General features: G+C 41.3%; 2 protein-coding genes across 11 annotated transcripts; one reads left to right on the top strand and one right to left on the bottom strand.

Moving 5' to 3' along the window:
- sart1 (spliceosome associated factor 1, recruiter of U4/U6.U5 tri-snRNP) lies at positions 1–3,018 on the bottom strand. Of its 3 annotated transcripts, none has more exons than XM_034883623.1 (2): positions 2,790–3,018; positions 1–2,529 (listed from the first exon to the last, which is right to left on the bottom strand). In XM_034883623.1, exon 2 carries the CDS (start codon positions 2,497–2,499, stop codon positions 172–174), a length of 2,328 nt encoding a protein of 775 aa, XP_034739514.1. In that variant the 5' UTR covers positions 2,500–2,529; positions 2,790–3,018; the 3' UTR covers positions 1–171. The 3 variants fall into 3 exon arrangements, with proteins under 3 accessions (XP_034739514.1, XP_034739495.1, XP_034739504.1); XM_034883604.1 differs by having other exon boundaries at positions 1–2,530; positions 2,681–2,869; XM_034883613.1 differs by having other exon boundaries at positions 2,709–2,800.
- On the top strand, positions 2,709–27,727 carry pcm1 (pericentriolar material 1). 8 transcript variants are annotated; one of them, XM_034883550.1, is made up of 40 exons: positions 2,709–2,943; positions 4,579–4,693; positions 7,206–7,454; positions 7,929–8,255; positions 9,268–9,438; positions 10,067–10,186; positions 10,502–10,688; positions 10,972–11,081; positions 11,437–11,710; positions 11,791–11,941; positions 12,279–12,503; positions 13,242–13,408; positions 13,864–14,087; positions 14,403–14,557; positions 14,670–14,799; positions 15,222–15,392; positions 15,515–15,696; positions 16,454–16,657; positions 16,795–17,068; positions 17,295–17,440; positions 17,553–17,764; positions 18,283–18,463; positions 18,558–18,862; positions 18,962–19,123; positions 19,375–19,431; positions 19,624–19,796; positions 22,212–22,343; positions 23,291–23,420; positions 23,894–24,061; positions 24,202–24,299; positions 24,502–24,636; positions 24,745–24,948; positions 25,084–25,143; positions 25,232–25,373; positions 25,732–25,880; positions 25,987–26,050; positions 26,163–26,371; positions 26,498–26,590; positions 26,719–26,842; positions 27,016–27,427. In XM_034883550.1, exons 2-40 carry the CDS (start codon positions 4,598–4,600, stop codon positions 27,039–27,041), a joined length of 6,387 nt encoding a protein of 2,128 aa, XP_034739441.1. In that variant the 5' UTR covers positions 2,709–2,943; positions 4,579–4,597; the 3' UTR covers positions 27,042–27,427. The 8 variants fall into 8 exon arrangements, with proteins under 8 accessions (XP_034739441.1, XP_034739469.1, XP_034739460.1 ...); XM_034883578.1 differs by having other exon boundaries at positions 2,924–3,104; positions 14,403–14,545; positions 15,518–15,696; XM_034883569.1 differs by having other exon boundaries at positions 2,924–3,104; positions 14,403–14,545.
- The last annotated feature ends 48 nt before the right edge of the window (positions 27,728–27,775 follow it).

Here is a 27,775-nt window from a genome sequence, read left to right as displayed (position 1 = left end):
TGTCATTTGTATTAACTTTATTGGACAATTATTTACTACAACAAAGCTTGTATGAAGTAGGCATGAAATTGGAGCATTTACTTTACTTAAAACATCCTGTGTGTATGTGAATATCTATGCATGTGTCAGTGTATGTGTTCAAGATAATTAACTCCCCCCCCCCCACCCAACTTATTTAGTGATGTTGTTTGCATTCATACTCTTCCCACTCCCACTAAGCACAATATATGGTGTTTTCTGAGATTTCTGCTTCTCTTGAAGCAAAGCCACCGTCCCTAGAGGAGTATCGCTGCTGCTCATCTTCTTCAGCAGTGCCTCTTCCTCCAACTTTTTCATCCTTCTCTCAGTCTTCATCTTTCCAGACCCTTTACCATGGAATCGATGTGAAAGCTGCCTGAAAGCCTCTTTTGGAGTGAGTCTCCGCCCAGATTCATCCACATACTCAATCTTGACGTCAGGCTTATAGCCATCCTTATCCTTGAAATCTTGAGTGAAGCCTCTGTATTCTTCTCTGCGGCTGTACTTGTCATCAAAGCCCATCTTGTCCTCAATGCAGTAGTTGTCATTAGGCAAGGCACCTTTTGTTGCCCTGACACGGGCTACCTTCTGCATTTCAGTGTCCAGTAGACCTTTGTTTTTGCACAACAGCAAGGCAGCGGCAAGACCGGATTTGACAATGGGTTCTTCATCCAAAATGGTGGCAGAGGCTGTGGAGAAATCTGGCTGTTTCTGCTCTTCATCCAAGTTAACTGTGCTCCATCCAACATTCTCATCCATTTCTGAGTCTGAACCTCCAGCATCATCTTTCTCTGCTTCCTCTTCAAAGTCCATAATGTCTTCTTGGTCCTCTCTGTTGCCTGACAGCCCATATGTTGGAATATCACCCAGAGTTCTGCAAAACTCTGAGGTGGCGTTGAAAACAATGTTGTTCTTCTTCTCGGGATCATTGTCATTGTTGCCTTCAATAAGCTCTTTAATCTGCTCTGCCACCTTCTCCCCAGAGTCCTTGAGAAGCTGCTTCTGCTTCAGCTTCCTTTGCTTCTCCAGTTGTTTCTGTAGCTCCTGCTCTGCCTCATCCTCCTCAATTGCAGATGGTTCAGGAGGTGTAAAGTCTTCATCGTCACTTATGTCCATTTCTGCCATCCTAACGTCATCTGACATTTGGGGGATAGCGTGTGGCAATTTGATCTCCTGCTCCTCCTCCTTTGCTTCCTCACCCTCTTCCTCAACCTGTCTGCGGCCTCGGCCGCGTGTCCTAGAGCCAAAATCAGTGCTGCGAGTGTCATCAACGAGAAGCTCATCAACGGCTGGCTGCTTCTCCTTCTTCCTGATCTTCCTCACACGCCGTTTAGTCTTTTTAAAGCCCACCATTTCCTGGAGTGTGTAATACTCTGAGGCGATAGTAAGAGCAGGGATGTCCAATGACTGGGCCTGGTTTCGTAGAGCCTCTCTCATGGCCTGAATCTCCCGCTCTCGCTCCCCATCAGCAAAGCCCCCCGTCTTTAAACGGAAACTCTTTTTCTTCTCACCCTCAATTTCCTCATCATACTTTGACAGTACAGAGTGGGCTTTAAACGTCACCATGTCATCCACACTCCTCTCTTCTTCATAGGGTTTATAATCTGGCTTTTTCTTTTTTAACTCCACATTCTTTTCTGCTTTTTCCTTGTCCACCAGTCCCACGTTTACAAGCACATCTTCCTCCTCTTCAAGCACACCTTTGTCTTGTAGGGTCAGGATGACAGTTTGGCCCTCGTTGAAGGAATCCACCTTGTGCTGCACTTTGAGTCCCTTAAGATCCTGAGATGTGTAGGCTTCCTTCTTTCTTTGTGCAAACTCCTCCTCTATCAGACTGCTCACACCAAACTCCTCATCCATCTCTTCCAGAAGTTTGGCTCTTTTCTCTGCCATTTCTTTTTCTTTTGCCATCAGTCTGCTTTTCTCAACCCAAGCAGCTGCATCATCCAGCCAGTCCTCCTCTGCTAGGGTCTTGACCTTTCCCAGTTTCTTATTCTGGATGCGTTTCTCTTTCATAGCTGCAAGCTTTTCTCTCATATCTTTCTGCTTCTTGATGAGAACGGGGTTGATGGTCTCAGCCACCATGGGTTCTTCTTTAGTGCCAAGCTCCTTCTTGTTCTCATTTAATTCCAGAGGCTTCAGACCCAGCTTGGCTCTGAGTTTGTTTGTTTCCTCAATGGTGAGAGATGCATCTCCGCTTGCAGACTGAGGCTGCACTTCTGTATTGCTTTCTTCATATCCAAGATCAACTTTCTCCTTCTTCACTCGTGGCTCCCCGGTACTCCTTTCGCCTTTGTTGCGGCTTTCCCGTCCACTTCTCTCCCGAGACCTGGAGCGTTTCCGCTTCTCTTTATCCCGAGTCCCATCACGGTCTGCAGCCCCTCTTTCTCGGTCCTTGTGGCGATGTTTCTTATGTCGGTCCTTCCGCTCTTCTGCGTCTTTGTCGCGGCTTTTTTCCTTGCGTTTCTTGGAGGATCCCATTATTACCTTTGCCGAATACAAAGGTTGCAATAAAAAAAACGATACTGTTAGTATACCCGTTTACAGCCAATCCGTTTTGTTGGATAACGGAAGGAAAGATGTTGCTAGTTATCCTTAGCTAACTAGCGTTAGGTCACGTTAGCTTTGAATGCTAAGTGGCTAACCGACGACAAAACTCACTTAGTGCGTAGGCAAAAATGAACGATTACATTCAGAATCCGGTATTTATCGACCTAAAGTGAGGATGTGGAAAAATACTTAGCTATAGGTTTTCACTGCAGTTTAATCACCTAGCTTCACGCCCAGGCACTCAACTTCAATCGTTACTTCGTCGTCAAACACCGAACAACTTACTGTTTCCTGCAAATACACTTCCTGTGGTCGAAGAAGTAAATGTTACACATACTGCCACCTGCTGTATGGGAGTGTTTAGCATTATATCAGGTAGGATCACATCCATAAGCTGCTGCTGCGTTTTTGGACCATATTATTTATCAAATGGATTTTACAGAATTATAGTTAATTTGTAAAATGTTTATCTACTGCATTAGCTAGCTAGTAATATAAAGTGCTGCTTGGCAATCAGAGTTCCTTCACTCTGAATGGTAATATTACATTAGCTAGCTACGGTCCCTAGCTCAAATTGCAGCTAAGCTAACTTAACATAACTAAACATATTGTAACCTGCTACTGGTTTTGCCGTTAGCTAGCGTTAATGTTAATATTGGTTAGTCACGACAATTTGCAAACCCTAGCTTAGTGCGATAACTAACGTCACTATTAGGTAGAAGTTTGCTTTGTTAACGTTAACGCGAGCAGAGATGCTTTTTTGCTTCAACTTTTATCGGGTCATTTAAAGTTAGCTCCTTGGTGAGCAGAGGAAATTAGCTGGCGAACAAGCTAGCTAGGTAGTACCAGCGAGCCACCTCCGCAAGCTTGGTCACTTTCGCTCCTTGGTTAGCATGCAACGATCTTGTTCGATCGACACAAATTACGCTAGCTGAGTATTGTGGTGTTCGATCGAACGTCAACGTGAATGTATGTAGACGTTCACCAGCGGGTTGGCAGGTGCAGGTCGGGGTTTGCGTGTTGTCATGGCGATGTGGGACATAACTGGCGCTAGGTCACATATGTTAAACTAGCTAGTAAAGTTTATTCAAGAAACAAGCTAGCTACGTACACTTAGCGATACACGTTTACCGTTTGTTTACGCTAACTACAAGTTCCAGACTGGTTCCCGCTGCACTTTTTGACCGTTAAGCTAACATTAGCTGGTGTCCCTGCGGGGAGCAGTGAAAGCTCGCGCGCTGAACAGTGGAGGGAATGTGTTGTGTACCCCCGGGAAGAATCCGAGCGGGCCAAACACAAAACAAACCGACTGCAGCTAACGTCAACCGACAGATCACAAAAATAGTCAGCAGCATTAGCTATCAGCATCAGTCAGTTAACGCTAGTAACACTAACAGTCAACCGAATATTTCAAGTTGACCGTGATTGAGGAGTTACAGTTTGCTAAAGTTAACGGCTGCGGTTGGTAAGACTTGACGCATTTGATGCTTTAGCGTTAATGCAACTTATCTGTAATTCAAAAAATCTGCCTGCGTTAAAAATCAACTCAAGTTGTAACGTATATTGAGTAACGTTAATGCCTCCTATGCTAGCTAGCTATCTATCTAACGTTACTGTTGGCTAAGGAATCAATTTTTATAAGGTTAATTAACGTACGGTTAATTGTGAATTTACTGACGTTTTTAGGCACTAACGTTAGGTCAACTTAGAGTGATCGGTAGCGTTGACGTTATGAACCTAAATAAACTAGTATTAACCCTACTTGATTTCCCCCCCCTTCATATTCTTCTAAAAATGCTTTTTCTTGGTTGCTCTTGTAACGTTAGGTCAAGCTTATATCACGTGCTTGTTCTGTGTAGTGATCAGTATCTCTTTTGATGTACATTTCAGCAAGCTGTTTCTTTGACTATGAAAGATCCCTTTCCTTTAACGTTTTTAATGTAGACTTGTAGTTATACTTAGTTTTTTGTTCTGTGTGCTGACCAGTATGCATTTTGTTGTGAATTCCAGCAAGCTATAAGTGGGTGACATGGCAACCGGAGGCACTCCTTTTGATGACAGTGCAGAAGAGCTGCACAACTGGACTGTAACCAATGGCAGTCTGGAAGATAGACTCAACAACCTGGTAAGGCATAATCAGAACTTTTTATATATGGCAATTGATTGGTTGTTTCATTTTACATTGTTGGGGCTCCTTAAGACTTTCTGCTCTTATTATCCAGCCAATTTCCAACCATGATTTTATATTTCAAACTCTTAAATAACAGGCGCCTGGGTAACTCACCAGGTGGAGCATGTCCCATTTACAGAAGGTCAGCCCTAGGCACAAAGGCCGCAGGTTTGATTACGACAAGCGGCCCTTTGCTGCATGTCATTGCCCCTGTCTCTCCCCTTTCACGTCTGTCCTGTAACAAATAAATGCCAAAAAAGATCTTTAGAAACTGTTAAATAACTAAGTTCACAGTGCTCTGTGTTATATAAACTCTCTTTAACTATCATGGCTGTCACAGCCCGGTTCTTAGACTTCGCAACAAAAAAGGGAGACCAAGAGATTAGGCTGCCAAAGAAAGCCTGTTTTATTTTGAACAACCAAATAATTATTCAAAACAACATAACACAAATTAACCATTATAACTAAGTAAAGAATATAGAAAGGAAATGTAGCTGCCATCACACCATGCCTGCCCGAGGGAGAGATAGTGAACTCCTGAAGGCAGCAGCCAGAAGTAGTTGTTTTTGTTTGTTGATTTCTTATGTACATGCTCCTAGGTTTTGTTTATATGCTCAACCCAAGGCAAAAACTCTATTTTTTAAATGGATTTGTAAATATGCCTTTTTCATTTGAATATCTGTATTTTGAATGAATAACTGAAAAAAGCAGCCAGAAGTAGCAGCACCCCAACCCCGTTGCAGCTTCTCAGTGCAATCAGCACCTGCAACACAACAGACCAAATACTCCGTCAAACAGGCCCAGAGACACCTAGTGGGAGGGAGGCTTGGGTTGTGATATATCTGATATGAATATTATACAGTACATGACATGCATCAGACCCTATTAAAGTAAATGTTTACAGAAAGTTTGGGCACCTCAGGTAAAAATGTCTATTAATATTGCATAAAGAAGCCAAGAAAAGATGGAAAAATCTCTAAAAGGCATCAAATGATAGATTTAGACATTTGTGTAATATATAATACACTTTCAAAATAAAAGAAAACAAAAAAATTGCATCTGCAAAGTTTGGGCACCCTGCAGAGTTAATATCTTGTACTGCCCCCTTTGGCAAGTATCACAGCTTGGAAACACTTCTTGTAGCCAGCCAAGAGTCTTTCAATTCTTGTTTGAGGTATCTTTGCCCATTCTTACTTACAAAAGTCTTCCAGTTCTTTGAGATTTCTGGGCTGTCTGTCACGCACTGCTCTTGTCAGGTCTATCCATAGATTTTCAATTATGTTGAGGTCAGGAGATTGGGAAGACCATGGCAAAACCTTCAGTTTACGCCTCTTGATTTGGATTTTGAGGTGTGTTTAGGATCATTATCCATTTGTAGAACCCATCCTCTCTTCAACTTTAGTGTCCAAAATTTGCTGAAATTTTATTGAATCCATTTTTCCTTCTACTTGCAAAATGTTTCCTGTTCCACTGGCTGCAAAACAACCCCAAAGCATGATTGATGCAGCCCCATGCTTAACAGTTGGACAGAGGTTTTTTTCATTAAATTCAGTGCCCTCTCTTCTCCAAATTTACCTTTGCTCATTGCGGCCAAAGGTTCTATTTTACCGTCATCGGTCCACAAAACTTCTTTCCACAATGCATCAGGCTTGTCTTTACGTTCATTTGCAAACTTCAAACGCTGATTTTTGTGTTGAGGACGTAGAAAAGGTTTTCTTCTGAGGACTCTTCCATGAAGACCATATTTTTACGATTATCTCTTTATAGTGGAATGGTGTACCACAACTCCAGTGTGTGCCAGGTCTTTCTGGATGGATCGTGCAGTCAAACGTGGATTTTGACTTGCTTTTCTCACATTCCTGCGAGTGGTTCTATCTGATATTTTTCTGGATCTACCAAATCTCGCTTTAACTTCCACTGTTCCTGATGACTGCCATTTCTTAAATACATTCCGAACAGAGGATACTGGCATCTGAAAACCCTTTGTTATCTTCTTATAGCCTTCTCCTGCTTTGTGAGCATCAAATAGTTTTAGTTTCAGTTTTCTAGACACCTGCTTAGAAGAACCCATGGTGCTGATTGTTGGGGCCAGGTCAGATGAGTCTGGGCATTTAAAACCTTAAGATTAACATCACCTGGTCTTTCCGGACGATGATTGAGAACAATCCATGACGCTGTCAGTTCTCAGCTTTCCAAAGGGGGGCGGTGTATACTATAAACTCTGCAGGGTGCCCAAACTTTTGCAGACGCCACTTGTTTGTTTTTCTGTTATTTTGAAAGTGTAAATGATGGATATCTAACTTTTTGTGACATATTATACCTAATCCGTCATTTAATGCCTTTTGGAGATTTTTCCATCTTTTCTTGGCTTCTTTAGGCACATTAAACAAATTGTTACCTGGGGTGCCCATCTTTCGAACCCTGCTGTGTCATAATTAATGCAAATTTTTTTTGTGCTGTTGATCAGGACTGGGGTGTTCAGCAGAAGAAAGCCAACCGATCTTCAGAGAAGAATAAGAAGAAGCTGTCAGCTGTTGTGGTGGAGAGCCGTCTGACTAATGATATTTCACCGGAGTCCACCCCTGGGGCCAGTCGCAGGAGAGCACGCACTCCTCATTCCTTTCCCCACATCAAATACACCACCCAAATGTCTGTCCCAGACCAGGCTGAGCTGGACAAGCTGCGTCAGAGAATCAATTTCACCGACTTGGATGAGGTGACAGCTGCTTTACTCAATCAGAAATTGTTTATGTTCAGTGTGGTCAATATGTTGTTGTTAATTCACATCAAAGAAATACAAGGATAGATTTGTTTGGTTTATATAAGGTGGCATGAGTGACATGCATTGGCAGGCATTAGAGGAAATTTTGGCAGAATATTTGTCATAATTTGGTATGGGGTTGTTTGGCTGGTTCTGCTATGTAGTTGAGTGTGGCAGAATTGCTGAGCAGTGCATGAAAACATGTAAATATTCCTAAGGCTCCTCTATGACGGACAAAGCTGAAGTCAAAGAGGATTTTATATAATTGCAACAGGGGCACTGTTTTTACTTTTTGACTGAAAAGAATTATGTAAAAACTGTTGATTAACAGTGAAAAACTTGAACACTTACAGTTCCTAGATTTTAAAAGAAAATGTCCTCATGTTTAAGTGGGGATTTGACCTAAATATATCATCTTTTCTTACTCAGAGGAGCATTGGCAGTGACTGCCAAGGACGTGCCACAGCTGCTAACAACCAGCGGCAGTTTGCTGGAGATAACAAGAAGGCCTACAACTTCCTACCTCTGCATGTAAACACTAACAAAAGCAAGCAACAGCTCCATCCCTCCTCCTCTGCCCCAGCCACACCAGCCATCACCAAGGAAACTAAGAAGCAGAGCCAAGGACTTAGGGATACGTTAACCCCTTTAGTTCCTACCAAGGACATGCCAAGGCTCAGCCGTGGTGGCACTGAGAGAGGGCCCGTAGCGCACAGAGAATATGGGAGAGAAGAGCTGAGAATAGACAGCAGCCAGGTAACCTTTTGTTTTGTTGTTGCCAAGGTTTTAGTCAGCTTTTTATCTGCCACTTGATGCCTTGTAGTCTTGTAGCCTTGCTGGTGGTGCTAAAGGAAAAGTCAGAGTCAACAATCAATCCAATTTTTATTTTGGACTAACAGACCAACAGACAGACACCAACATTGCCTTTACTTAAACCCGTAGCGTGTTAAAAAAAGAAGAAGATAGAAAATAATTGTATTAACCTTTAAGACACTTGGTCTATGAATAAAGGCAGAAAACTGGAACAGGTTTTTATTTAAAACAGAAAGTTCTCCAGTGTAACACCCCTAAATTACAGAGATGGTAGCCACTGAAAGATGTGTCATATCAATTTGATAAACTTTGTTTTTGAGAAGGATTAATTAATTTAAAGGTGCAATCTCACCACTATCAAAGTGTCATTTTTGGCCGCAGCAGGCAGCTGGTCTCAGGGAAAAAGCTCTAAAACCCACTACCTGCCCAGCACTTAATGGGAGACAGGAGTTGGTAGAAACCAAAACAGAGCTACAAGAGTGGGATTATTGGATTTACATTCACCAGGTGGTCAAAACACTATTCCAGATGAATGAAAATGGTGGTTGTAATAAGAAATTGTTTGCTAACAAGTTCGTCATATCAACTTGATAGGTGATGACAGGTCAGTGTTATCTGGACAAAGTCCACTGCCTCCAGGTGGCCAGAAAAATACAAATACATATGACAGTCTTTGTGTTACTGCACTCCAAATACTCTGTAAAACCAGAACTAGGATAAAAGTGAGGGAGAGCTAGGGCAGCGGAAACTAAGCTGTATTTAGGCCAATTTATAAATATGCTACCCCTGGTGCCCAGTGAGTTTGTGCCCAACCCTTTTCTGCCCTTATTTAGCCTAGTCTGAGCTGTCGCTACAGATGCTCGCTCACCTTACTTTACGTCTTTCTCGGTTCTCTTTTAATTTACTCTTCTGAAACCCACACCCATACACCGCCCTCCTCTCTGCATGGTCTCAGGTGGTGAGCAAACTGGTACAGATCCGGGAGTACATCAGTAAGGCCAGCTCCATGCGGGACGACCTGGTGGAGAAAAATGATGTGCCAGCAAACGTGGAGCGTCTTTCCCATCTCATTGACCACCTCAAGGAGCAAGAGAAGTCCTATTTACGGTTCCTGCAGAAAATGCTGGTTAGTCTGTCATTTGTCCTTCTTTTATCTTTTCAAGAATTAACCTATTTTAAAGGGACACAATTTCAGTAAAATGTGGTCTTTCATTGGTAAAGCTTGGTTCTTGGTTAATTCCCGGATAAAATGGAACTTGTTCGTGTTGTTATCTAGGCAGCTTGCCACACATTTATTTTTAATTGCAGTCTTTGCAAGTCTTCTTGTTGTCTGACGCACTTCCAGCAGTCAACTCATGTTTCATGTGATGATAAAATGAAGACATTCAGTAGCATGCTATCTTCCATTGCTGTAAAAGGGCTGTTTTTTGTATTTGGTATTACACTGCTTTGGCCACTGCTGAGTGTTTCTGTGAAATATGTAGTAGTATTTACCAGAAAATGTTTCTATCATGCAGATGGTTTAATTTATTGCATGTTCTTTGCTCCCCATATTCCCACAAATTTCACCAGCATGGACATGCTGGCATTCTTATACATGGAGCATCTGGGGAGCATATTGTGTTTTGATTTATTTTTGGCTACAAAGTTGTTACTTTAACAATGTCAAACAATTGCTGGACGAAGTCTCTGTACTGCATAATTTTCTTTTTCAATTATGTTTGAGTCTCGTGATTTTTTTCCACCATCTCTAGACACGGGAGAATGATGAGGATGATGTGGGGACCCTGGACTCTGCAGCGGGCTCAGGTTCACTGGCAGAAAGCACTTCTCTAAACATTGAGGTCCGCTCTTCAGATGCCTCAAATGCAACGGTGTGTACATTTGTGGACTGTTTCTCAAAAATCTGCTGCCTTCTACCCTGTCAGTGGTCTCTGTCGCATTACACAAATCCATTATAATAAGTATAAGGAAATTGTATTTTGTCCTTTTAAAAGGAGACAGGAAATGTAAACATTGCAAATTGGATCCTTTCCTTTTAAACACTGTAGGTCAGTTTTATTTGCTGTGTCAGTACCTGACAAGCCTCTTTTACCTTTTCCGCTGAGTAGCACCGCAGCACCGCAGCACTGTTGTTGTGTTTTGGTACAGTCAGTGTTTAAAAAGCGATGTGGATGTGATTTCTGTAGGGCGGTAGGCCAGAAACAGTGCGAGCTGACCAAAAGGAAGAGTTGGAGAATCTGCGTAAGCAGCATGAGCTGCTGAAGAAGATGCTGGAGCAGCAGGAGCAGCTCAGGGCCCTGCAGGGCAGACAGGAAGCGCTAATGGCCATGCAAGACAGTGCCGAGCACGCTCTTGCTGTGATTGAAGACACTGGTGAGATACATACCTACATTGTCACGGGTCCATTCCCATTTACTGTAAGACCAGACCAGGAGAAAAAGTAGTATGCATTAGTTTTCTTCCATCAATGAGAACTCAGTTGGAATCTTTTTTATAAAATTGTAGTTGCAACAACAGATTTTTGTTATGGAAAGCATATTTGTGTATCAATATTTTCTGGTAAATTTGTTAACAATTTCTACCACTTGAAGTCATATTTGTTGATTTACATAAATATAATTTCATGTTTACTTCATTTGACATTTGTTGTTAGTAGTTGTCACAGAAACCACAGGCAGTATTTCAGGCCTGAGCATCACATCTGAACTGAATGATGAGTTGAACGATTTGATCCAGAGGTTCCACAACCAGCTACACGATTCTCAGGTACAGTAGACTATGCATTTGGGCCGCCATAGCCTCCCTAAAGAATATCATAATGTCATCTAGAAATAGTTTCGAACATCAACAACTATCTTCTGACTCATGCACTGAAGGATTTTCATAAGTACAAATAATACTTATTACAGCATTATGACAATTTTAGTATGTCAAGATATTTTATAAAATTTGTTGAGAATACATAATCTGTAATGTTGGCAGTACCACCTCTAGTCTATCCCTCACTAGCCACATTACAAGCCATGTCAACTTAAACAGACAAAAAAGATCCACAAGTATGTGTCTAAACTCTTTAATAATAAACGTATAGTTGAAGTTTTTCATTATTTATGCCTTTTAGACTAAAGCAGTGCCAGACAACCGTCGCCAGGCAGAGAGTCTTTCCCTCTCTAGAGAGGTGTGCAGGTCTAGGGCTCCCCAGGCTGTTGGTCCACCTCAACACAGGCCTCTCCTCCACTCTGCCTCTGGTCCCCACACTGGCCTAGACACAGGGGCAACAGCTGCCAGTGCCAAGCTCACTAAGCTTCAAGAACTCCAAGACAAAAAGCAAACCATGGACAAGATCCTGCAGGAACTGCATTCACTCAGAGACCAGACTCTCAACAACAACTCCTGTAAGAGTATTTCCAAAGCTTTTTTTTGTGTCTTTTTTACCACAATAAAGTGTGGATTAACTGTATGTGGTTCCCTTTAGGTCGTGGCTTGTCAACACAGTGCAGTCTGAGTATGGGAGGATCTTCAGACTGTCCATCTGTTCTCTGCTCTAATGGGGCCTCAGCTTCCACACCCTTTCATCCTTCACTCTCGCAGCGCCAGGACAGCTCCAATTCCACAGACAAGCTCAGGTACACAAACACGAACACAAGCCGCTGAATAGGCAGGTCAGATATCAACACCAGGGTGTTGTATAGTGGAGGGTTGGTGTAATATAGGGTGGTGTTGTAGTGAAACCTTGCAGCCACAAAACCTACTACATGTCCTTGTGTTGAGCATTTGCAAAAGTGTTCTTGAACAAGACGTACACAATTTTTAGGTTTGTCTTTACATAAGGGACTCTAAGAAATGCAGCAGAGGTGGGAATTGTGAAGACATTGTATTGGCATCACATAACTTTTAAAATATTTAGCGTAGTATACGTTTGCATTTCATCCAAGCATTTCTTTTCTTTTCTACTTCCTACAGGAAGCTAAAGGAGGTTCACAAGCGTTTAAATGAGCTGCGGGAATTAGTGCAGTACTATGAACAGACCTCTGATATGATGGTGGATGCCGTCAATGAAAATGTGAAAGAGGAGGATGATGAGGAGGAGGAGGAGGAGGATGAGGAAGATGAGACAGAGGACGGTTCTATGTTTGAGGCCATGTTTGACTCTGAGCAGGAGAACCGCCAGCCTGTAACTAACATCAGGTGTGTTTGTTTAAATAGATCTATAAATTAAATCTAATTTAAAATGTATTATCATTTAATTATTTTGAATAAATATATGACTGATTGGACTTTTATTGAAAGATAAGGTATACTAGGGCTTTAACAATTAGTCAATTTATCAATTAGGCAATCAAGAGAGAAATAATGACCAACTATAAATAGGCCAAACATTTGATGGTTTTTGCTTCTCAAACATGAGAATTTGCAATTTTTTCTATTCTTACATTATAATAAATTGAACAATTTGTGGTTTTAGACCTTCAGTAATTTTGCCGGTGAACTGCAGAACCCACACAGGAGCCACCTTGTATCTCTGAGGCTTGGCTTTAAACAGAGCTGTTGTGATTGGATGGCAGAGCACCTCCTACTTCGTCTCATTCACTTTTTATGCCTCCGTGCCAATGAGACTTGTGGCCAGAGTTATTAATTCATCTAATTCTTCAGTTAGACAAAACAAGACATTTGGTACAGCCCTTGAAGTTATTGTTTGAAATTTTCCAGCTGTTTTTTTGACCAAATGATTAAATCATAAAGCAAGACGATAATAGTCAAATTTATTGATAATGAAAATAATTCTTAGTTTCAGCCCTACATTATTTACAGATTTAACTTGTGTTAAAATTGATAAATTATACTTAAACACTGTAAATGGGAAGAAAAGGTTTGTATTTTGTGTGCTCATGTTACCATAACAATCACTGCACTTGATGTCTTTAGAAACCCACAGCGCAGTGGGAACTGGACAGACTTGAACAGCCTGACCAACAGGCGCAGTGTCAGGAGCAGTGGCACTAACAACCGAGACGGCAGACTCAACACTGAGTGTGAGATCAACAACCGGTCAGCGGCCAACCTCCGCAGCCTCAACATCCCCTCAGCCATAGGTACGCTTTGGCACACGCATACATAGATCCATTTTACAGCTGATGGTAATCTTCCTGAAAAGCAAATGGGTGGCATACACATTAGAAAGTCAAAAAAAGAACTGAATATAACTGTATTTTATTCCCCTGCAGCTTGTTATCCTTCCATTTAATTTACTCTTACTCATAATTGTATTATCACCATTATGAACATGCTTTTAAAACTTGGCAACAATAAATCTCAATAGTTTGAAAACTTAAATCTGAATTAACTGCATGCCTTTTGCACGATAAAAATTTGTAGCAACAAATTCCCATTATTTAGTTTGCTAAGTTGGCTTTTATTAAAGAGTGGAGTTGGTTTCAGGCACTCGTTACTGAAGGTCTTTGTTAATGCAAAGTTTAAAAATGGAAAGAGACCCAAATTGTAAAAGATAAAAAACTAACTGTTTAATTGAATCTTTGCTCTCATTTAGAGTGCCAGTACAATAGGGACACCCCCTATAATCAGGTGAAGGATGACGACGAAGACGGCCTTGATAATGATGAAGGGGCACAGGCTGTGGCTCAAGACAGTGAGGAATCGGGGTCCAGTCGAAGAAGTAGTCTGGGGAACAATGGCGGTTTTGCTCAGAAGGTTCATCGGCACACAGCAAAGCAGAAACTCCGGCAGCTTCAGGAGCTGGTGGCCATGGTTCAGGTGAGGCAGATGACAGAATCAAAATAAATATTCTGTAGTGAGGATGAAAGTGTTCCTTCTTTATTAGGAAAATGAAAGGAAAAGATGTTAAATATGTAGGATTTGAAAAGGTCTGACTTTGTCAACTCCTACTAGTATTAAAACAGATGCTGGGTTAAATGTTTTTCATTAAACTGGATGCAAAGTATTTTAGGTTGGATTTTCTTTAAGAGCTTAGGTGGTGTCTGTCTTGTTGTTTCTGTACTAAAAAATGTGTTGTCTCACCCATTATCGTAGGCTGAACACTGTGTAAATTCTGTGTTTGTCTTTCTCCAGAGTGACGACACTGATGGCACAACCGCTAATGAGGACGAAGCTTTACACCAACAGCCAAATAATACCAGAGCTACTATGACTGGGTCGTTGGCAGCCGGATCTAAACAGAATCCCAGAGAGCTCACTCTCTCCAGCAAGGCCAGGTACAGTACAAAGTTGGAAAAGACTACACTGTTTTTATATATTTTTTTAATATAATTTATTTCATGTCAGTGTGTTTTTTGGCTTGGATTCATTTGCAATGAATCAAAACGTTTATGGACACAGGGAGAAGCTGTATGAGGAGAAGCTGCGTCAGCAAAAGCATGAGCTAAAGCAGCTCCATGAAGAGCGCCAGAGGCTTATTGAAATCCAAGGCAAGATCCAGGATCTGCAGTGGGCTTGCCCTGACCTCCAGGTATCGCATACACACAGATTCCCTGGTTAAATAAGGGTTACATTTAAAAAAAAAAACACACACACAGGTTTCCTGTCTTTCTCAAATAATATTCCAAGAATCTAAAGTATGACTTGAAATTTTTTTTTTAAAATGTCCAATCTATTTAGATTACATGAGGAGTGGACTAAAAAATAGGAACACCTCTCAGTAAAGAATTCCATAAACTATATCCTCCCAAATGTTGGACTTGATTAAATAAACACTTATATAAAACACTTTCAACAAAAAATAGAACCTTCCTGAAGGTAAGATTTATAACGTGGCTGTTGTTTGAGACTGCATTAGTTTTAGCAGGGTTTACGTAATAAACTGGCACCTGAGAGTTAAAGAGACTGCAGATTTACAAACTAACATTTTTACTTTTTGTTGTTTTGCTCTAGTCATCTGTGTCCAGCACAGTGAGTCAGCAGGGCTTGCTGAGGAAGGTTCCAGTTGCTGTTTCCACTCCTGCCACTGTCATGGCTTCCTCTTCCTCTGGACCCAAAACCAACTCTGCTGCGCTCAAACCCACTGCTCCTGAAGCGGCTACGTCTTCTATCACTGACAATGAGGTAACAGACTCCGTCTTGCACACAATAATACCCCTGGCTACCACTAGGCAAATGTCTCAACGATATCTGTGCTTTCACAACATTACAGATTATAGTTAACTGTTCTGCTCTTGCCTTGTCAGCAGCTATGGTCTGAGATGCGGCGCCACCAGATCTTGCGAGAAGAACTGCGGCAACGCAGAAAGCACCTAGAGTCCCTGATGGCTGAACACCAGAGGCGTAATGGTCTCAGTGATTCTCCAAGGCGGGTTGATGACTCAGAAGGCCCTGCTACACCCTCACAGCCTGTTAGTAGGGATGAAAGGTAGGAGACACAATGTTTTAAGGGCCTGTCACACCAAAATTAGGATACAATTTGACCAGCTCTTAAGTTTTCTTACATATTTTATTTAAAGACAAATAGGAGATTTTTGCAGGTGAACTGCTGAACCCACACAAGAGCCACATTGTAGCTCTTAAACTTGGCTTTAACATTTGTCAGAGCTGTTGCGATTGGATGGCAGAGCACCTCCAACTTAGTGTTATTTAATTTGTATGCCTCGGTGCTGACAACAGCTGTGGCCAGATGCGTTACATTTTCAGGTTGCCTGTCCACCTGTCCCTGATATCTCAGGAACCCCTGAAGGAAATTTCTTTAACTTTGGCACAAGCATCAACTGGGACTGAAGGATGAACGGATTAGATTTTAGAAATCAAAGCTCACTTTGACCTCAAGTCCATCCCCTTCTCTCGATTGCTATATCTCAGGAATGCTTTGAGGGAATGTCCTTCAAATTTGGTGACACTTATCTTGAAACTTGTGATTGTATATGTAACTTTTGTGCAGGTTGAACATTTGTGTGAAGCATTGATGTTTCATCAAAAAATAAACTCTTTTTATTAAATTGCTTTAACATCTTCACTGGACAGACATCTTCTGTGGACAGACATGGATGTGAATTGCAACTTGCCAGAGGCATACAACCTCAAGGCGGTAATTCTGTTTTTTAGCTGGAGTAGGGATAAAACCGATGGTTATTCCATAGAAAACACATTTGTACCATTTCTTGATGTGTCATCAGGACAATGGCTACCTGGGGTTCCACTCCCTGCCACCTTGATGAGGATGACGATGATGAAGACGACGAGGAATATCAATCGGAGATGGGTGCCGAGGAGGAAGAGGAGCAAGAAGAATGTTCAGACAGCAGCTCTGATGACGACATCCACATCTACTCATCCAGCAGGAACCAGTGCTCCTACAGCAACAGGAAGAATCAAGAAAGGTCAGACAAAGTGGAGACAGAACAAATTCCAATGAACTAATATCTATATCTGTCTTTTAAAATTGATCTCTGTGTGTGTGTGTGTGTGTGTGTGTGTGTGTGTGTGTGTGTGTGTGTGCGCGTGTGCGCGCGCGCAGCAACCTAAAGCCTCCACCAGCCTTCTCAGGTGAAGGTAGTGTGAATCCATCTCTTCTGAACAAGACTAAAGTGAAGCATCAGCAGCAGTCCAGAAGTTTAAACCAGTCTGCAACAAGCGAGCATGGTGGTACACGACGACAAGAGAACCTGCGCTGGGCCTCTGAGCTGTCTTTCACCGAGGGCTCATGTCAGTGGCAGGAACAGGTCAGCCAGCTGCAGAGACAACTGGACTTTAGCACCAGCATGTGCCATTCGCTCCTGCAGGACCAGCAGGTTGGTGCACTGAACAAACACATGCACGGACACTGAGATGGATAGTTGACACAAGCTTGCACCGCATTTGTTGACTTAATTTGAAGTTATAGTATAATTGTCAATGCAGTCACTGTTCTTCACTCATAACTTTCTATTCTGTTTGTTTAGGTCCCTATTTTACTTTGTTTTTTATACACAACAATAGTTATTTCAAACTAAAACATTCTTTCCCCTTTTTTCACAGACACTCTCTTACATGCTGCAAACCCTGCTGACGGGTCAGTACAGTGTGTTACCCAACAACCTTTCATCACCACAGGTTCACCTGGTCATGCACCAGCTCAACCAGTGTTACACCCAGCTGGCTTGGCAGCAAAACAACATTCAAAGGTGAAAATAATGTTACATTATACATATGTATGTAAATCTACTGTATGTATTTCCATTGAGTAGATCTTTTATTTTTTTACATTTTATATATTCTGTCATACTTTTCCTGCAGACTAAAGCAGGTCCTTAACGACCTGCTTCACCAGCAGCAGCAACGGCAACAGCAGTCTTCTTCAACAGCAGGTTGGCAGACACAGAAGCATGGCTCGACCCAGGAATCCAGCTCTGCTCCCTCAACCTCCCCTGGAGTCTTCCTCCCCTTCTCCACTACCGTGCATCCTTCAACCAACATGTCAACTGCTGCCTTATCCCCATTCCCCCCTGGTATGACAAGCATATTTTATTAGCTCTTGAAATTAATTCTCACACAAATCAGATCTAGAATGGTATGCATTAGAATTAACAGAAAGCTAAACAGTCTAAATAAAGCTCAGAAGACAGGGTTTGCAATGAATTCTTAAGAGTTGTATATATAGAGTTGCAAAAACCCTCTACGATATTCTGAAATCAATAAAAGTATGACATTCAATACGTGACTGCATTTGTGGGACTCTTGACAAATGCTTCTTTGCAATAATAGAAAATGTAGAATGTTCAGAAATTAAATATAGAAAACTTAGAAAAAGTTTTTTCTTCATGTAGTTTTTGTACAATGATTAACAATGTTAATGCAACTGTTGTTACTAGTATGAGTAATCTTTCTCATCGGTGCATTTGAATTTGAAGTGATATATTTTAAATAGTCATGCAGAAATAAAAGGCCAAAAGTCCTACTGTCATGATTTTATTGATTATTTTGACCATTTGCACTTAAATAACATTTTCTTTCTTTGACTTTGCAGGCTTTAACTTATATCCACTCTTCCCTGCATCTATGGGGGAGTTCCCTCAGGGTGCTGCAAGTCAGGCAGCCCCTGACCAACGCAAGCAGCAATTAGACCCCAACACCTCAATCAGAACAGAGTACATGAGTTTCCCTCCTCCACTGCAGCGCTCTCCTCTTAACACCTCTACGGGGAAAGGGTAAATCCATCATTTTTTTTTCTAAAGAGACATCTATTTTTTATTTGTGTTAGCATTATTGTTCATATTTTTATTTTCCATGTAACCCTTTTAGATCAGCTGGCTGGCTTAAAACCTCCTACGCAAACAACTCCGTCAAGCATCAGCAATCTAAAACGGAGCCCCAAGATTCCCCCCCCTCCTCCCCCACTTTTGCCAGCCGCCACCCCCGGCCATTTGACCGGGCATCACAGGAAAGCATCAGCAGCATGCCTGATCCTGTTGATCCCACCACCATCACAAAGACTTTTAAGGCCGGACGCAAGGCCTCTGCACAAGCCAACCTGGCCTCCCGAAGCAAGACACCCAATTCTAAAAGTCGACGCAGGAGGAGCAAAGGGCACACCAAGAACAGTGAAGGTATCAAAATGGAGTTGAATCTCCTGTAATCAAATTAGCAAAGACTTGGTGAGAAAAATCTGATTAGTGTTTTCTTTATTTTTTTTGTATTTTCCTTAGGCCATGAGAGTGACAGTGTAAGCAGCACTGCAGACTTTGTCCAGGAGAGGGCAGACCTGTCTCATCAGAGGGATCAGAATAAGAGTCTGTTGGACAAGCTCACTCAAGAGAAACTTGACAGCAAAACAAAGCTTGGGAACAAACAAAACGACCTCTCCTCTGGTGCGGGTCAAGCTACTTATAGTGAAAGTTATGCACCCACTTCACCCCTGTTGTCTGTTTTTTTTTTTTCATTGTGTACATTCAGTATCTTCTTTAGGCTTATTTTACATTGTTTGTTTCCCCCCGTAATTATAACCTCTTGTCCTTTACATTTTTTTTTGGTTGCACATTTGTCATGACTATGTCTGTTTCATTTTAATTTTGGGTTAATTTACTTTGTTGTCAGTCACTTTAATTTATTTTACTCACAGCCTATGCTTGGAGAACACCCTTCCTCTCCAATAGAATTGCATGCACAGAAGCACCAGGTAAACTCACAATGCATACCCAAGCATTATGTGGTTATTATGTCACCTAAACATCCCATGCATGTTCTGTTTTTTGGCTTAACCTAAACCAAAAGCTTCCAAATTTTAGGGCAGACTATTTTTTTTCTACTCATTGATGAGGTTATGCAAGTGTCCACCCAAATCTCAATCTGTCTAATCTTGAACCTGTAGATGCAAGCAGCGACTTCTCACTGTTCGAGGCTCTGAGGGAAACCATCTACTCTGAGGTTGCTACTTTGATATCCCAGAATGAGTCCCGTCCCCACTTTCTTATCGAGCTCTTCCATGAGCTTCAGCTGCTCAACACAGACTACTTACGGCAGAGGGCACTGTATTCCCTGCAGGTACGTATAGACACATCAGCTGTAGTATGTATTGATATATCCTATCCTGGCCTGGTGTACAAGGTATTCAGACTGATTGACCCCGAAATGGAATGTTGGTTCAAGTTAGAGAGGCAGAATATCTGGTCATGTGACTGGTTAGGGTAACATAAGTTTTGATAGTTTTATTTCAACTCATTCACTTAGTTTACATTTTCAAATCATTGAAATTTTTAGATCTATAAATGCATATGTATGCAATCCACCCAGTGATAACAATAACAATCACAATAAAAATAATGAAAAACAAAGAATAAATGAAGAACAACATAATCATAATAAAAAAAGAAATATATATGCACGTATAAATACATGTGCTGCGGCTGCGCACACACATACCTAAATATGTTTTCTTATTACATAAATAAATTAATACATACATTAGAGGGTGACACATGAATCATTTCCCATCCCATGTCCACCAAAATACTCCTGGCCTTTCCCGATCACGTGACTGCCCCACAAAACAAATTCCTGTCCCGTGAGATCCCGAGAGAAAGACTACCGAATCCCGTCCCACTCCCGCTTATGTTGTCTTAGCAAATATTCAGACTCTGTTGTCACCTTCTTACTTATACATACATACATACATACATACATACATACATACAGTTGTGTTCAGAATAATAGCAGTGTGTTTAAAAAAAGCAAATAATGCTCAACATCCTTAGAATAGCTTTTAATTCCATAGTATCAATGCATTGGGAACACTGCACATTCAATTTGGTTAAAAAAAATAGCAGTATTTGCATTTTTCAACATTTACTGTATAAACTGAAATGTCTCAAAGGTTTGCTTTACTTTGAATCACTGCTCTAATATTTAGTTGCAAAACTATTATCTCTGAGAACTGCTTCACATCTGTGTTGCATGGAGTCGACCAACTTCTGACACCTGGGAACAGGTATTCCAGCCCAGGACGGTTGAACTACATTCCACAATTCCTCTGCATTAGTGGGTTTTGCCTCAGAAACAGCATTTTTGATGTCACCCCACAAGTGTTCTATGGGATTGAGGTCCGAGGATTGGGCTGGCCACTCCTTAACATCAATCTTGTTCATCTTGAACTAAGAATTTGCTGGCTTACTGGTGTGTTTTGGGCCACTGTCTTGTTGAAAGACCCAATTCAAAGGCATTTCCTCTTCAGAATAAGGCAACATGACCTCTTTAAGTATTTTGATGTGTTGAAACTGGTCCGTGATCCCTGGTGTGCAATAAATAGGCCCAACACCACAATATGAGAAACATCCCCATAACATAACCACCATGCTCTACTGTATTCACAGTGTACTGTGGCTTGAAATCAGTGCATGGGGGTTGTCTTTGGCCCCTACACCCAAAAAGAACAATTTTGCTCTCATTAGTCCACGAATGTTGTGCAATTTCTCCTTTGGCCAGTCAATGTGTCCGTTGGCAAATTTCGACCTATTCAGTACATGTCAAGCTGATAGCTTTGCTTCACATAGCCTTCTTCTGATCCTAACACTACTCACAGGCAACTTTAAGTCTTCTGTGATTTTCCTGGAGCTGATCATTGGATGAGCCTTTGCCATTTTGGTCCTTCTTTGATCCATTTGAATGGTAGTTGACCGTTTTTTTTTTTTGCCATGTTGTTCAGGCTTTGGATGCCATTTCAAGGCATTTTAAATAATTTTGGCTTAGCAGCGTAACATTTTATGCTCTTCTTTGTATGTTTTCCCCCTCCAATCAACTCAAAGTACGATGTTCCTCAGAACAATGTCTGGAACTACCCATTTTGCTGAGTATCAATGGGAATTTCACCATAACCAGCATGCACAACATTTGCTTCCTTACTTCCTTTAAATATGGGCCATAATTGACACCTGTTTCTTCCCAGAATCAGTCACCTTACTAATTGAACACAACACTGCTTTTTTGATCTCTTAAACTATTTCCAGACATAATTAGGGCTGTCTCATTCATTTTAAACCAGTTTGAGAGATTATGTTTGAGAAAGGTTGGAATTAAAAGCCTGTGCTTTCTGGGCGGATCAAACCTGCAGCAGACAGTTAGAGGCAGTTAGGAGGAAGAAAAGGGGGACTTTTTACATTTCAGTCATGAGGCAGTAGGGTTAAGGCTGGTCGAAATGTGGCCTTGAGCTTCTGATTGTCTTAAACCATACAAAAAAGGAGAGAGAGGAGAGATTATAAAGCTAATTTAGCTTTGGCATTAACATTGCATGCATGTTAAGCTTACTTGAATTTGAAAGAGTCAATCTAAAATGTGTCTTTATTTGTGTAATTTAATAACCTTTTCAAATATTTTTAAAACTACTTAATCTGAGCCTGGCCTTAGATATAAGACCCCTTGAGGATTTTACCTGAAAACAATCTTCTCTTGCTTTGTTTCTGCCAGGACATAGTGACCAGGCACCTGTCAGAGAAGAGTGCGGCTGAGGACCAGTTGCCCCCTCTTGGCCCTGTGACGTGGGCTGCAGGTTCTCAGTCTGAGCTCACACCCAGTGAGAGTCTGGCAACCAGTGATGCAGTAAGATAAACATTATTGTTTCCCAGTGTGGCATTCTCACATGTCGCTAATCTTGTCTGTTTTCTTTTCTCTTATTTTGTGTTTCATTCCATATCAAGGCCTCTATCCGTCCTGAAGTATTTCTCTCAATCCTTTGAGTCATCCTTTTCCCTCTTACTCACTTTTACTTGCTTACTCCTCTACTTTTCAATACATATTTCATTAGTTTCTCTCTCAGCCTTTCCTCCTTTTATCCTTCCCTGCCTTGTCTCTTTTCATATCTCCATGTCTCTCTTTATTCTGTGATTTTAATTTGCCCTCCCAACATCTTCATTGTCATTGAATTTAACTTGACATCGAGACTTCAGAAATCTGTCTGTAAAGTGTATAAAAAAAAAAAAAGAGAGAGATTCTCATCTCTCCACATCTATTTTGCCACATCAGACGTGTTCTTTGTTCTGGGCTAAGGTCCCCAGAGTTTTACTAATTGTGTGCCAGGCCTTTTTATGTCTAAATAATTCCTTTGTAAAAGAATGATGGATGAAGACGGCCTCTAGCTCACCAAGGAAGAGTGTTTGCCTCATGTTGGCTGAGTCCTGCAGTGGCCCGGGTTCAAATCTGACCTGCGGCCTTGTGCTGCGTGTCGACCCCCATCTCTCCTCCTTTCATGCCTATCCACTGTCACTTCAATGAAGGAAAAAGCCCCAAAAAATAATCTTAAAACAAAGAAAGATGGATGAAATGCCTCATTTTTTACGTTAGTAGAATGGCAAGAAAAGCCACCGTTGCTGTTTATAGTATATGGTAGAAATGTATCTTGCCTCTACGCATATATAAAAAAGTATATCTTTGATAAATGATTCATTCTTCTTTAATCTAAACCGTTGGGAGTAAAATCTTTTATTTGTAAAGAAAATTTCGGATATTATAATGTTGGCGCCTAATAGCAGATTCTTCACTTTTTTCAGGAGATGGTGGAGAAAAACTTGAGGGTCTCACAGGACAAATCAAAGAAGAGGGATGATGCAGAATCTGTGGACTATGACAGCACCATGTCAACCTCTTCCAACCTGGAAGCATTTGCCAACGATGACCTGGGTATAGTCACTCATACGTGTACAAACTATTTGGGGCTGAAACTTGTAAAACTGTATACCTATCTGGAATCTTTTTGCACATCCTGGTGTTCAGCTGTAACGCTTTGCTTATTGCCTTTGACTAAATCAAATGTAGGTACCCTTTCCCACGTTTCCCAGCAGGACTATTCAGGGCTTGTCTTGGTAAACCAACCTGTTCACACCTCAGGATCAACACTATAATGCCAAACCTTTCAGAACCTTTCAGAAGGAGACTGTTTGGCAATGAAAAAAGTACTCAGATTTTGGGCTCAGTGACATTGATTAGGAGTGACAGTGATTAGGAGCTGGCATACTTTGTTTGATTCTGTAGTGTAATCTGGTTACAAATGCATTGATGGCCATTAGTCTCCCCCCTCTATCTTCATTGATTTTGAACAGTTTGTATTCCTTTTCTGTCTCTTTTTCGCTCTCCTTTCTTTGCTGTTCTGATAGGCAACACGGTGATTCATTTAGACAAAGCTCTGGCCAGGATTAGGGAGTATGAGCGCATGAAGCTTAAAGCTGAGTTTAACCCCTGCAACGCCAGCTCCGCAGGTGCAGGTGCCTCTGAAGTCTCACTTGCTGTACATCCTTCTTCTAACTCGGCTGACCCACTGGAAGGTATCCAATCAAATAAGCCTGCCTGAGTACATGACGTGCAAAACCCGTAGCAGCACAACCATTGTATTTCACTCTGCTGTTTAATTTAGAGAATCTGTTGAATACAAATTCTTTGTGTGTGTGTGTGTGTCTGTGAGCAGGAGGTGCAGCCGGTGATATGCGCTGCCCTCAGATTGACACCCAGCAGTTGGATCGTCAGATCAAAGCCATCATGACCGAAGTCATTCCTTTCCTTAAGGTATGATAACCAACACAGGGAGCCACAAATAATGTACTGGAATTGAAGAAAAAACTGAACATTAAAACAATTGTTCTTTTAAGTTATTAATAGCTAAAAGGTTTTAAAGCTCAAATTGAATGGCATCAGCTCTGGTTGCACCACCGTAAATATGAATAGTTATTAAAAGGATAAATCATTGTATTGCATTTTCTTTTCTTAGGAGAATATGGATGAGGTGTGTTCCCTCCAGCTGTTGACATCTGTACGGCGCATGGTCCTTACTCTCACCCAACAGAATGATGAAAGCAAGGAGTTTGTCCGCTTTTTCCACAGACAGCTGGGAGGCATACTGCAGGTATGACCAGGGACAAGACCAGGTTCTTCATGTGCAGGTGATACAAGTCTAAGCAGATGGAATGAAGAGCAGCCTTCCTGACAGTTTCACCCTCTCCTCTTGCTCCAGGACTCTCTAAGCAAATTTGTGGGCCGTACTCTGAAGGACTGTGGGGAGGACCTTCTGGTGGAGATCTCAGAGATCCTCTTCAATGAACTTGCCTTCTTTAGGCTTATGCAGGATTTGGACAACAGCAGCAGCATCGCCTTGGCAACCAAACACAGAAATAAGTGGAGTGCTGATCATCCCAGTAGAGCAAGGCACGATCTTAAGGTACGTTTTCGTCATTTATTTATTTATTTATATATAATCTAAGTATGTATGACCAAGGCATTAACACTGTAGCACAGCCACGTGTTTGATTGAGACCAAATTTAACTCTTTATGGTAACGTATTCCTCCGATTAGGAAAATACAGTAGCTGGTAGTGATAAATCGAAGTCTTCAGCCTACACAGATGAAGACAAGGTCAGTCATTTTAATACTGATAATGAAATCGTCACTTCCATTTAGATCCCCAGTAAGTGTTACAAGAATGTCTCTCTTGTTCTTCCAGGACCAAGATGAGGCTAATCCGGAAGGCGAGTCTACCCTCCAGGACCTTTACCTGCACACAGAGACAAAGAACTGCAGGAGTAGTGAAGCTTCAGAGGTGGAAGAGGATGAAGGGGATGGGCAAGGAATTCCCCTTTCAATCAGTAAGTAAAAAATATTATATATAGTGTTATTTAGTTTAGAAACATCTACCCAAAAAGCCAAAATCAAGTACATTCTTAGACATGACTTTTTACCGCCGTTTTTTTTTTTTAAGTCCTGAACATGCCAGGATATTATTCAGTTAGTTGTGCCAAAACGCCCATGGTTAGTTTAGTCCTACTGAATGCTAAATGCCATACAAAAATTAATCCAATCCAGCTTAAAGTAAACTTAAATGTGTACCAATTCCTATACATTTAATGTTTTTCTGCCTAAATGCAATTTTATGTGAACACATGCACACATGAATTAATGCAACACACATGTGACTCTTATTCTCATGTACTGTCTTTGTTTTAGGTCTTTCCAAAGCAGAGACACAGGCCTTGACAAACTATGGCAGTGGAGAGGATGAGGAGGAGGAGGAGGAAATGGAGGAGTTTGAAGCTGGACCTGATGATGTCCAAACATCCTTGCAGGCTTCTGCCGATGGACAGTTGGGACAAGAGGTCAGTGTTGAACATTGGTGACAGAGAGATGTTTTCATGCACAACTATGACTCTGACACACTTTTCTTGGTCGTGTACAAACCTGTGTAACTGTGTCATGGTACAGGGGACAACATCCAGTGAAACCCAGGAGACTAAATCTAAACCGAGGAGTCTAGAAAATGATGATGGTGAGACGCTTTCTTGATATTTTCAATGGAAATTTCCCTCTAAGCAACAAAATGTCAGGCTGGCTTGTGTCTGAGAGAGATCTTTTTGTATCACATTTTCTTTGTTTTGCAGAAATCAACAAGTCAGTTGCGAGCGTGGATTCCACAGGAGAGGACCGTGACATGGCGGAGTGCCTGAGACCTGACGGGGAGAGTAAAGTTGGGGCAGCTGCTGCCTCAGAAGAAAGCTGCCATGAAGTCTCCCATGATCAGGATGTCCCCAAGGAGTCAATCCTAACGGGCAGCCCTGACACAGACTCACCCGTCATGATCAATGTCGACGTAAGTCCAAGGCTGAAGATGCTTTTTAAATTCATCCAATTATCTGATTTTACCAAAACAGCGTGTTACTTACTTATTATTTATTGTTGCTGTTGTGTATTCAATTTTCCACTATTATTGATGCAGGAGATGGGCTCAGGTAACACCAGTCAGAAATCTGACGAGGAAGACTTTGTGAAGGTGGATGACTTACCATTGCAGCTTGCAGTCATGTGTGAGGTGTGTAACAGCTAAGAACTTAAAACACTCATCATATGTTTATATTAAGTATTAATCATTTTAAAAAGGCAAGGTGTAAAAACCCCTGAAAGAATCATCATCTATTGATGTACTGTGTGCTGTAACAGGAGGAACTACAGAAGAGAATAGTGGAGGAGCAGCAGAATAACAACCTGTCTGCAGAGATCCTCAATGGGAACACTGAATCGCTGACCGGGCTGGTGGGAAATGCACAGGCACTGAAGGAGCCAGGTATGGATCACAGTTTGTGTAGTTGCCAAATACACTACAAAGGCTAAAACACAACGTCTATTGTTACCATATGTATGTCTATGCAGAAATTGGCCACTATTTGTGTCTGCATAATCTAATAGTCCAACCCTTTTAGAATAAATAATGTGTTTTCCTGTGTTGTTTCTTTTCAGACACCGTCGGTGCCCAAGGCGTGTAAAGATTTATATCAATGTCTCAAAATGTATGTTTTTTAGCAACACTATGCTTACACCCTCAATCTGCTCTGGATGCATGATTGTTGATTCTTTATCTGCTAGTTTAAAGGAGCAAAGGCTCATAATATTGGTCACAAGGTTAGCTGTGACTCTTGACACACAACAGATACAACAACTTAACATCTACACATAATCAACACTTAGTTTGTTTTATTCTTGAATGTTTGATGTGATTTATGGGTAATCTGGGGAGGGGTTGTCTTTATGCTGCTGATTACCGACAGTTAAGCCTATGTCTGAATCTTTATACTGTAGTCCTGAAACTCCTGTTCAGATCCGCCTTAGTCTCCTTTGTTCTGGGATCAGTCTAACATTGTTGTAATTTTTTAATTGTTTTATTTGTCTTGGCCTGGCCTCATTGTTACACACCTGATCTTTCCTGCTCTTCATTCCTAATTCTAAGGAGCGTACAGTAGTGTGGAATTTTAGCTGTAGCCTGGCTGACTTCAGCTAATAACACTTTTTCCTTTTATATCAGAGCTCAAAGCTCCGATTGAACTTTTATCCCTTCAGATACATCTTTATATATTGTTCTGTTAATGGTAAGTCTCCATTATTGATTTTCATGTAATTAAAATGTTGACTACAGTAATAAGATTTCAATAATAAAATGCTGGAACTTTCAAAAGGTGTGTGCGTGTGTGTGTGTGTGTTGAATGTTTTGTACATCGGTGTT

This window comes from Etheostoma cragini, chromosome 2 (genome assembly GCF_013103735.1).
Source record: "Etheostoma cragini isolate CJK2018 chromosome 2, CSU_Ecrag_1.0, whole genome shotgun sequence".
NCBI classification, from domain to species: Eukaryota; Metazoa; Chordata; class Actinopteri; order Perciformes; family Percidae; genus Etheostoma; species Etheostoma cragini.
Note: the sequence above shows the minus strand (reverse complement) of the source record. Positions and strands in the feature narration are given on the sequence as shown.

Excerpts from the sequence above, each read along its gene's own strand:
- sart1 (XM_034883623.1), bottom strand. The coding sequence starts at position 2,499 with ATGGGATCCTCCAAGAAACGCAAGGAAAAAAGCCGCGACAAAGACGCA.
- pcm1 (XM_034883550.1), top strand. The coding sequence starts at position 4,598 with ATGGCAACCGGAGGCACTCCTTTTGATGACAGTGCAGAAGAGCTGCAC. Across the intron at positions 15,393-15,514 it reads CTTCTATCACTGACAATGAG|CAGCTATGGTCTGAGATGCG; the intron begins GTAACAGACTCC and ends TTGCCTTGTCAG. Across the intron at positions 24,949-25,083 it reads GAGCAAGGCACGATCTTAAG|GAAAATACAGTAGCTGGTAG; the intron begins GTACGTTTTCGT and ends TCCTCCGATTAG.